We start from the raw sequence: 12317 nt of genomic DNA on the forward strand, positions 1-12317 counted from the left end.
AACAGACTTGCTATTGTTACATAATGCTATATTGGGCTCATGTTCTTGGGGTTGTCTAAGTTAGAAAAGGCAGTAGAAGAAAAAAGGCGAGCTTATTCCAAACTTCTTCAGGCTCGACTTATGTGATTCAATTTAAATGACACCATTCCAATTCAGTTTGATCATGCTGAACTGTCTACTAACATCAAGCAATTGGTATGCCTTGTATATTGAGAGAGTAAACACTGAAGAGCTAAAACAACTATCAAGAGTCAATAATTTGAGGGTATAGTAGAGCAAATGATGGATGACTGTAGTCTCCATATTTTGATCATACACAAGAACAGATAGCATATTCATTTAATCCATATGCCTAAGAACAATAAAATTTGCACCAAAAACGTGGTAAAGCGACATTTGATTAATTAGCAAAAACAAAAAAAATAAAATAAAGAATAAGTGCCCTTTGATTGGCCTAGATATAAGAAACACAACTGATTACCACTGAAACGAAATTTTACAACACTGAAAGTTAAGCCGTCTGTCCTTACAATGACAAATACTGGTTTTTATCTTTAAATACTAGGTTCTGTAACATTGATACATACAAGTGTTCAATCAGCAACATAAGAAATGACATCACTCAGTCTTGGTTGGAAAATGGTTACCGCCGGTGGCAAGCTTGTAGAGATAAAACAGAGTCATGACCAGACTGCAAAATAAATAAATTAAATGAACCAACTAAGAAGAAAATGATGAATAAATCTTCGTTAGATAGCAGAATTTGTCAGTAGAAGAATAACCAACTATAATGTTCAAAAAGAGAGTAACGAACAAAAAGTTTTGCAGATACATTTTTCATTTGCCATTCAGGCCTATCCATATTGATGCTCGCTTATTTTTGTTAACTGGCCTTGTCATCTTTTCCATGAATTTAAGAAACAGTGAGCTACCACAGTTTCCTTCATCGTTAGAAATAAAAAGAACCAGGTACGCCTAAAAAGCTCTTGAAAAAAAGTCACCACCGGCTTATTTTGTGCATAAAAAGAAAACATGAGAAAGAAAGTAATCATGTGACTTACATCCTAGCAGTTACTCCTCTTCCTTTAGCTACTAGCCTAATATGTATCTAATGAGATTGAGGATTCGAGAGTCCTTGTTAAGGCGCGTGTAGGTGAATATATAATTTTATGATTTATGAACGGAATGGTATACACACCAGAAGTGGTCCATAGCCTCTAACAAAATGATAAAAAATTCCACATACATAATAATTCAATAATAAATATTGAATGAAATGTACCATACTCCGAAGACCCTTAAATAACACATTATAAATTCAACAAAAGCACATATTATGCTTTACATTTATAATCTTTACCCTCACTGCAGAATATAATGCACAAATGCAGCTGCAGAATGTGCGGAACTGGTAACGCAGCCTATGCATATGAAAATAAAGGCTTATTTAAGGTGTCAATTACCTGATCCCTGCAACAACACCAGCTGGCATTATCTTTGATGTTTCAGCATACCTTTGCCCCATGACCCATGTGAGTGCCGCAGCACAAACTGCAGACATATATTTTTCATTAAATTACCAACTATGTATTAACCAGCCATTAAACTGCAACCAGTGAACACTTTATTTGCATTACTGCTGCAGCCTCATTATAGGCATAACTGAAGTAAATATATTATCACAAATTTATCTATTCACGATTCTGTATTGTTCAATTCAACCTACCTATTACACTCACAAGTAACCCATACTAAGCTTCAGACGGGCATATTCAGTTATTCAGAGCTAACATTTAATTTGTAAAAGTTATAAAGGGCGCATATATGTAACAACGTACACATGTAAGAGGCTTAAATTTTTTTTAAAGGTACGCAATAATATATACTTATTATCACAATGTGCAGTGGCAGAGGCAAAGTAAAAACTAAGTGTGAGGCAGAGTATAGTTTCATTATTAGAAATTACTAGTTAGACTATATTTTTTACCAGTCAATAAATACAAATTTGCCCCCATAAAGAATTACAACTGCAATATTGCTCGTCCTCAATAACTTTACTGTCTCCACCACTTGATACATTGTTCAGTTCCAAACTATAATGTAACCGAAAAGTTCTGCCATAAGGAATGCTCTAGACTCAAATTCTTAAATAAATACATACTATAACAAAAAGAAAAATCAAAGACTTTTTGACATGCTAAAACATAATTTGTTTGATCTATATCTAAGTATGTGTAAAAATACATGTTTAGATGCGATCTTTAACAGGATTGGTTAATTCCATAGTCCATACAGCGAAGGGCTAGCAACATAGCTCGTTGATGCATTGCTTTATGTCTCGGTGTAATCAAACCTTTATATCCTTAAAACACATAGAATAAAGATATAGTTTATTACAAGGTCATAACTCACTAATCCCCAGAAAATCATTAGCATTCCCAAATTACTTACCCAAAGCAAAACATATAATGTAACAATATCATAACAACTACTTAAATCAGAAGATTAGAAAGATTTGCAATAAATGTAATTTCAAGAAATTTAGGCATCACTAGTAACATGTTTATAACAGTAAAAGTAAGACCATAAATGAGACAACATTAGCTAGCGGAACCAAAAGGGGCTAACCTAAACGCGGAACTTCAAAAATTTATACAATTTATTTTCTTCCGGACCTTGATTTTAAGCTTAAAACAAAACAAATTTCCAAAAACTAACAATTTACATTTTTAGCCCCGACTCTCTCTTTGAGATCCCGTAAAGAAAATGAGGGAGATACTGTGTCGATGGTCTTTTACAGACATTATATACACACACATAAATAAGTTTGAAATTGTGCATTACCAGTCTCGAGAATCAAGGCGAAAAAAGAGTTCTTTTTCTTATGAAAAGCGTGGAGACTGAGATAACCAGCTAAGAGAAGCAAGAAAGCAGTAGCTAAACCTCCACCAAGAGAAGCAGTGCTGCCTTTCTTGATAAAACCAATGATCCCACCGCAAGCAAGAATCATCCCGTATGGAATTGTAAAGCAAAAATCATGCATTTTGATCAACTGGGTCGTCAGAATTCTTGAGATCTTGAAGATTGATTAAGTTTGATTTAGGGGAGTTTGAAGTTTTTGAGAGTCTTTTGTGAAGGCTTTAGACTTTAAAGATGATTATAATTATTTTTTGTTATTGGGCTGTTGTTTCGTTGGTCAATTATTTTTTTGACCAACTCCACCGCGTTTTAGTTGAAAGTTGTTTCTTCCCCTTTGATCGGTTCTTCTTACCTTTTTACTAATTTACTAGATTTTATTATTTTTCATTCTGTAACATATTCATAGATACCCTTGTCTATCATCCTGATTGAAATTACGTTTTTTTTTACAAATAAAGTATTTGCTTTCACTAAATAAAATCAAATATCAATGTATCAATAACAATCCACTCATGTGAGTTTGACGCTAAACAAGCAGCTTTAGCTAATAAATGAGTCACTCCGTTCGATAACTTATAAATAAATTCCACTTGCACTTCAACAAAGTGCTTACAAAGTTCCTTACAATCTATTATTGTACTATAAAAATATGATCTTCCTTGGCTCCCTTTAAGTGCCTCCATGACCAATTTCGCATCGGTTTCAAAAACACATTTTCTAATGCCCAGTTCTTTTGCCCAGAAGAGAGCCTCCTTGAGGCTTAAAGCTTCAGCTTCTCTTAATAGCATATTACCTGCAATTTCATGACTCTGAGCACGCATAAACCTACCATCCTCATCTCTTAGTACAGCCGCGATACCCACGCTAGAAGACACCTTATCTATAGCTGCATCGACATTCACCTTATACCAACCTTGAGAAGGAGGTTTCCATTGCCTCGCACCCTGTTGAATCAATGGCACACTTTTCTGTTTCTCATTCTAAGCCTTATGCCAATCATTTATAGATTCCTGGCAGCTGATTTCACTCCAAAGACTGAAACATTTATATTATTCCATAACCATTTATTCGTACGGTTCCATAAACTCCAACATACTGTGATTATCCATACTAACATGTCCTTGGTACAATGTTCAAATAGCCAGCAAAAACCATTAGCAATATCACCACTCCAATCGTCTTGAAAGATTTCAGAGATTCCTTCTGCTAGCCAAGCAAACGGACACTCAAACAGAACATGAGCTGTATTTGTTCGCACAAAACCACACAAGCGTACGCGATCACAAGTAGTATAAGATTAAGTTAAGTTCGTTCCCACAGAGACTGGTTTAAACAGAATATGCACTTATACAACAATGTATGCTTATTATTCACTGCTAAGACAAATATCAATTCTGAGTTGATTAACTAATTAAAGTGATTATACTAGCATGCATTAACTAAGAGAATAAAACTGATTTACTTATATGAGATAAAAACATGGGATTCGAACTTCATTAAATACTTCGTTCAGAGTTTATGCCTTTAATCTTAGCATGTGATGGTGATGACAACTAATCAGATAACACGAAATTAGTATACGCTATCTTTCGATATACGTATACCCTTCTACTAAACATCCACAAATAAGATAGAAGTTGAGCAAACACCAATTATGCTTAGACCCTATATGTCATAAGATTTGAAAATATAATGGTTTAAGAGCAAGTTATCTATTGAGATTACATAGGGCAACGTAAGATGGTTAAAAATTCACTACGAATCATGCATGACAACATACATAAACCTATGCTAGCATGGCAAGTTCTAAACCTCTATATCCACTTTTGCTTCAATAAAGATTAACAAACGACTTAGATGTTAGCTACGCATCTAAGAAGAATAAGTACAACCATACTAGGAAATCATAAATCATCACACACTAACGATTTAGAACAATAAACTATTGAAATCCATAAATAAATCCGCTAGAACCCCATGACAACGATTAGTTCATGATCGAACACATCGTCACCATGGTTCCAATGAAAACACGATAATAAATAAGTTCAGAATACTACGAGATAATATAAAAGTACTAGGGTTTATAACAAAGCAAAAATAAGCATCCAAAAGTATCGCCTAAATCGAAGAATACAAAAGTGAAAACTAAATCTTCTTCTCCTTAGCCTTATTGTGTGCTTTTGGTCTTCTCTATGTTCTCCATCGCTTTTTTCTTGTTCTTAAAAACGTCTTCTTTTCTTTATATATATAGCCGTGGTTGACCGGGACTCTCACAATAACCAAATTATAATTAAATCAGTATTCTGCAGAATTTGGCTGGTGCGGGCGCGCTCTGTGTCTGACAAATGGGGCGCAGGCGCGCCTGCTTTCTATAGAATTTCTGCAGCTTTCTTCTTTTTGCGCTCCGTCCTCGGTACAAACTTCCACGACTCCTTCCCTGATCTCTTATCAATATATAATTATTTAAAAGCTCATTTCCACCTCTGACCAGTGCCCTGCAACGACTCAACACAGAACATATCAAAAACACCAAATACTTGAGTCCAAAACACCAACTTAAGCCGATATGAAGCGTTCCAAGTAGATATAAAATTCACTTATCACACCCCCAAACTTAAATCGATGCTTGTCCTCAAGCATAAACAGACTCGACGCTAATAACAAAACTACTGCATGAATGCAACTACATGAAAATGTAATTAAATAATAATGCAACGATCCCCTCGGAATAACCATAACCAAATCAATAAGCAATGTCTTTAAGAATGCAATAACTTTAAACAGAGTTCAACTAAATCTCATAAACCAACATACAAACCAGAAACCAGCATACATACTCTCAACACTAGATCAATAACCACATCATATCCTTCGCCAAATCAATCACAAATTTATAAATAGAATAGACGTTAAACACATAATGACTCACAACACCTCAATTTTACTAGATTTATACAAGGATCATGCTATAATACTGAAACACATCAAACACAAATACTGATTTTATCGTGCAATGAATGAGGTCCCAAAAGACTTATTCAATAATACCCATGTAGCGAGCGTTAGGTTAGCGGATCCCAGACTATACAAGCCTTAGGTCACTAGGCACAAAGTCCCCTAGAACTTAATTTCTGGAGTATTAAAGAGCTCACCCTTGGTCAATTCTGCATATACTAACACAATTTTTTTTCTTTTCTTTTTCTTTTCTTTGATTCTGAATGAGTGCGTTTCGCTCCATCTCATTCAACCGTAGACTACTCATAAAAATATGAGACAACTAATAGCCATTTGACGCCTACTTTTATTCACAACTAGAAATGATATCCATGTTTTTCCCTAGTTTAAAAATTCAGTGTTCTTACATCATTACGCGAATAGCAAAAATTCTAAATATAACCAAGTGATTAAATTCCAACAAACAAACAAGTATGATCATGATCTAGTTCAAAAGCAACCTATAAGACTTGTGAAAAAACTTTATTTCTGGGCATGCAAATCAATTCATTAGGACTTAATCATCCCTCTATTCGACATCACTGCAATCAAATCAACACCAACCTACCAATCAGAAACTGCTCATCCTACGGGATCACGTTATATGCATGCAAATACAACTACATGGACTCATATAATAACATGAACAAATATGCAAACAAATATGACCTATATGAACAATCATGCAAAAATAATGAACGAACTACAACTAAACATGCAATATGAATCTATATGAACACGACCCACAACTAATCCTTATATTATTACCCCCAAACTTAAAATATTCAATGTCCTCATTGAAGGTAATAATAAGGATACAAGGCATACCTAGTCGTCAGTGGGATCACCCTCCTCGGGTGGAGAATCAGGTGGCGGGTAAACAGTGCTCGCTCCAAATATAGGCCAATCGACCTCGACACTAGTGGCTCTAAAAGCAGTACTCAAAGTCTGTGTTAAATCATGAGCAAAACGGCTGTGAATGTCATGCATGTCATCCGTACGCCTAGTCAATCTCCTGTACTGAGCATCTCCAAGTCCACTCATATCCCCTGTATGCTGTGCACGAGAAGATCTAGCGGCTGCACGAGAAGATCTAACATCTGCCTGTTGTGCCTGAGAAGAACCCCATGCATACGTCTGATCAGCTGACTGGACACTCGGTAGATGATCATATGTATAACTCAATCCCTTCTCATGGGCTTTACCGCCATACCACTCCTGCATCACTGAAATCATCGAGTTATCAATGGGAGCACTCGGCATCCGCAGTTGCTCATGCTCGGGCCACCTAACACCAACCGAAGTACACAACTTCGTAACAATAGAGGCATGAGGAATCGCCCCAATGGTTCTCCCAAGCAGAAAATGCAGCATACTCTGATGAATCACATAGCCGAGATCAACATATTCTTCATTCAAAATCCCCCATAACAGAATAGCCCGATCCACAGTAACCTCGTGTGAATGTAAAGATGGCATGATATTAGCACACATATATAGTTTCCAAGCTCTAGCATACCTATTCATACAAGAAGCAGGAAATATAAGCGGCTCAGTGGTGCCTGCTTTGTACTTCCACACCCTTCCTGGAACACACAACTCTTTCAAAATATAATCCAACTCCAAATCCTCCCTAGTCTTCTGCAACCAATCATCAGCACCCCTAGGCTTCGCAGGATGACGCAGAACCCGGTGAATACAAGAAGCAGGAAAAGTAAGCGGCTCAGTGGTGCCTGCTTTGTACTTCCACACCGTGCCTGGAACACACAACTCTTCCAAAATGTAATCCAAGTCCAAATCCTCCCTAGTCTTCTGCACCCAATCATCAGCACCCCTAGGTTTCGCAGGCTGATGTGGAACCCGGCGAATAACAGCAGGTCGGTAATCCACAGTCAAACCCCAAACCACAGAAAATCCATTCTTCACATCCTTAGAATTAACATAAAACTCCTGTACAATGCTTAATGGAATCGCAACTGGTACCTCACAAAAATTCTCTCAACCCTTCTCTGCAATCATCTCCAAAAGCTTTCCATCCTGAGCCATAGGCAAGAATCCCCTCTCCTTAGCAATCAGCTTAGACATCAGCCTAGTGAACTCTGCATGAGCCTCCGATGAAGTAAATCCGTTCTCCGTGCCACCCACACTAGAATCCTCGGTAGACGAGGGATGGGTGCTACTACTCCCTGTGGTTCGTGCTCTTTTGGATGTCATAATCACAAGTGATAACGATTTGGGTGTAAGTATTGCATGTAGGAGAGGCTAGGTTTTGTGGGTATAAGAGATGTGTTTATATGTATGTAGATGTATGTATATATATGATAGAGATAGGAGGGGTGGGGAGTTATTTAGGGTGTAGAAATAGGGTTAAAATTCGGGTTTGGGCTTGGGTAATCTGATTTTCAGTTTTTTTTCACTCTTTTTTTCTTTTACAGGGACCTCGCGCAGGCGCGCTTGATATGGGCGCGGGCGCACCGCACTTCTAGAAAAAAATTTCAGTTTTTGATTTTTTTTCCTTTAGCAAAATTACAACAAATGCATGGGTTGCCTCCCACGAAGTGCTTATTTTACGTCTTTAGCTTGACGTGAAACTTCAAAATCAAGTTGTCGCAAGAACGGCTACCACCACCTCACGGTTCCCCGTAACCCCATAATAATGTTTCAACCTTTGACCATTTACATTGAACGCTTGGTCCAGATGCTTATTAAAAATTTCCATAGCTCCATGTGTGAAACAGCCCGCATTTCTGAACTATTAATTCTAAAATCGAAACTAAAATCAAATACAATTTCTTGTAAAAAAAGTCTATTACAGAAGTGACTATTACAACGCGCAGCTAAAAGAAGTCCAAAATCAATCTACTTCAGCATTAAGTCCTCGAACTCCAATGCTAACCAACTCGAATCTTAGACAAAACCTGAAATATTAAAAGAATGAGATGCGAAGCCCAGCAAGTACAAATTGACTAACTACTTAATCGGAAAATAATGGCTGTTTTAATAAAACGATTTTTCTTAAAATAATAATAATTTTGTAAAATATTTTCTAAAATAAATCCAACCCAAAGTTTTATATTTTAAAATTCAGAATTTAAAATAGAACAGAGCATATTTTATAACAGATCAGAATAGAATAAAACAGGATGAAACGATAATTCTTATAAACACCACAGTCTTGATCTACGGCCACACTTTGCCAGTAGCCGGCATCTAATTCTTATTCTTATTCTCATATACCACACTTTACCAGTGGTCGGCATCTAAAGTTCAATTATTACGCGCACTTAATAGGTATCTAAAGTTGCACATTTGTGCGCCTACTAAGGGTATCTAAAGGTAGTTCCGGAACTATAACGTAAACTATGAACGGATTCGAAAACATAGAGACTGGGTTTCAAAAGATTCTCGTATCTTATATCTTATACAGTTTGAAACAGAATTCTTATATCTTATATGAAATTCGAAAATCAGAGTATCAAAATTTTTCCGAAAATAAAAGTAAGTCAAAAAGTATTTACCTCAAAACCTGACCAGATTTGAATATAGCCTATTTGACCCTGTAAACGATATTATCTTGAAAAACACAAAACACAAAAGTTGTAGAGAATGAAAAGACCTTTCCGAAAAGTCCAGGATCACTGAATTCCGACTCACGATGAATTTTCTACGAATTTTACAAGACTACTGATTTATGAGAGAAAAAGGCCTACGAATTTCGATATTAAAAACGAGGAAAACGAATAGGATGTATTTATAACGATACAAAACCCTATATCTTAACCTACAAGTTATCCATATTAGAATCTGATCCAAATTTTAGGCCCAATAGTCTAACCCAATTTTAAATCATAGTCCTTATCTAATTTTAATACTTTTATTCTATTATTTAATTATTAATCTAATTCTAAAAATTACGGGATATTACATATTACCCTCCTTAAAAAGAATTTGGTCCCCAAATTCACAACAATCCTATACGTCTATTGTTACTAATTTTCTACAGGTCAAACTTAAATTATGGTCCACAAGATCGAATCATAGAGAATGTACTAGTCCCATAACTAACACACTCCGAAGAACAACCTACTCTGATACCAACTGTAACAGCCCGCACTCCCGAACTATTAATTCTAAAATCGAAACTAAAATCAAATATAATTTCTTGATAAAAAAGTCTATTACAGAGGTGACTATTACAATGCGCAGCTAAAAAAGTCCAAAATCAATCTACTCCAGCACTAATTTCTCGAACTCCAATGCTAACCAACTCGAATCTTAGACAAAACCTGAAATATTAAAAGAATGAGCTGCGAAGCCCAGCAAGTACAAATTGACTAACTATTTAACCGGAAAATAATGGGTGTTTTAATAAAAAGATTTTTCTCAAAACAATAATAATTTTGTAAAATATTTTCTAAAATAAATCCAACCCAAAGTTTTATATTTTAAAATTCAGAATTTAAAACAGAGCAGAGCATATTTTATAAAAGATCGGAACAGAATAAAACAGAACGAAACAATAATTCTTATAAGCACCACAGTCTTGATCTACGGCCACACTTTGCTAGTAGCCGGCATCTAATTCTTATTCTTATTCTCATATACCACATCTTTAGTCCCACAGTCCTAAATCACACCTTATGCCACACTTTGCCAGTGACCGGCATCTTATACTTTATGCCACACTTGTGCGCCTACTAAGGGTATCTAAGGGTAGTTCCGGAACGATGTTATCTTGAAAAACACAAAACACGAAAGTTGTAGAGAATGAAAAGACCTTTCCGAAAAGTCCAGGATCACTGAATTCCGACTTACGATGAATTTCTACGAATCTTACAAGACTACTGATTTATGAGAGAAAAAGGCCTACGAATTTCGATATTAAAAATGAGGAAAACGAATATGATGTATTTATAACGATACAAAACCCTATATCTTAACCTACAAGTTATCCATATTAGAATCTGATCCAAATTTTAGGCCCAATAGTCTAACCCAATTTTAAATCATAGTCCTTATCTAATTTTAATACTTTTATTCTATTATTTAATTATTAATCTAATTCTAAAAATTACGGGATATTACATACTACCCTCCTTAAAAAGAATTTGGTCCCCAAATTCACAACAATCCTATACGTCTATTGTTACTAATTTTCTACAGGTCAAACTTAAATTATGGTCCACAAGATCGAATCATAGGGAATGTACTAGTCCCATAACTAACACATTCCGAAGAACATCCTACTCTGATACCAACTGTAATAGCCCGCACTTCCGAACTATTAATTCTAAAATCGAAACTAAAATCGAATACAATTTCTTGATAAAAAGTCTATTACAGAGGTGACTATAACAACGCGCAGCTAAAAGAAGTCTAAAATCAATCTACTCCAGCACTAAGTCCTCGAACTCCAATGCTAACCTACTCGAATCTTAGACAAAACCTGAAATATTAAAAGAATGAGTTGCGAAGCCCAGCAAGTACAAATTGGCCAACTATTTAACCGGAAAATAATGGGTGTTTTAATAAAACAATTTTTCTCAAAACAATAATAATTTTGTAAAATATTTTCTAAAATCAATCCAACCCAAAGTTTTATATTTTAAAATTCAGAATTTAAAACAGAACCGAGCATATTTTATAACAGATCAGAACATAATAAAACAGAACGAAACGATAATTCTTATAAACATCACAGTCTTGATCTACGACCACACTTTGCTAGTAGCCGACATCTAATTCTTATTCTTATTCTCATATACCACATCTTTAGTCCCACAGTCCTAAATCACACCTTATGCCACACTTTGCCAATGACCGGCATCTTATACTTTATGCCACACTTGTGCGCCTACTAAGGGTATCTAAGGGTAGTTCCGGAACTATAACGTAAATTACGAACGGATTCGAAAACGTAGAGACTGGGTTTCAAAAGATTCTCGTATCTTATATCTTATACAGTTCGAAACAGAATTCTTATATCTTATACGAAATTCAAAAATCAGAGTATCAAAACTTTTCCGAAAATAAAAGTAAGTCAAAAAGTACTTACCTCAAAGCCTGATCAGATCTGAATATAGCTTATTTGACCCTCTAAACGATGTTATCTTGAAAAACACAAAACACGAAAGTTGTAGAGAATGAAAAGACCTTTCCGAAAAGTCCAGGATCACTGAATTCCGACTTACGATGAATTTCTACGAATTTTACAAGACTACTGATTTATGAGATAGAAAGGCCTGCGAATTTCGATATTAAAAATGAGGAAAACGAATAGGATGTATTTATAACGATACAAAACCCTATATCTTAACCTACAAGTTATCCATATTAGAATCTGATCCAAATTTTAGGCTCAATAGTCTAACCCAATTTTAAATCATAGTCCTTATCTAATT

The 12317-nt window shown here is 35.5% G+C and overlaps 1 protein-coding gene across 1 annotated transcript; it reads right to left on the minus strand.

Moving 5' to 3' along the window:
- Positions 1 to 459: 459 nt before the first annotated feature.
- Positions 460 to 3164, minus strand: LOC141721295 (protein FATTY ACID EXPORT 6-like). Its single transcript, XM_074524137.1, has 3 exons — positions 2845 to 3164; positions 1464 to 1551; positions 460 to 691 (listed from the first exon to the last, which is right to left on the minus strand). Exons 1-3 carry the CDS (start codon positions 3041 to 3043, stop codon positions 619 to 621), a joined length of 360 nt encoding a protein of 119 aa, XP_074380238.1. The 5' UTR covers positions 3044 to 3164; the 3' UTR covers positions 460 to 618.
- Positions 3165 to 12317: the final 9153 nt, after the last annotated feature.

This window comes from Apium graveolens, chromosome 4 (genome assembly GCF_009905375.1).
Source record: "Apium graveolens cultivar Ventura chromosome 4, ASM990537v1, whole genome shotgun sequence".
NCBI lineage: Eukaryota > Viridiplantae > Streptophyta > Magnoliopsida > Apiales > Apiaceae > Apium > Apium graveolens.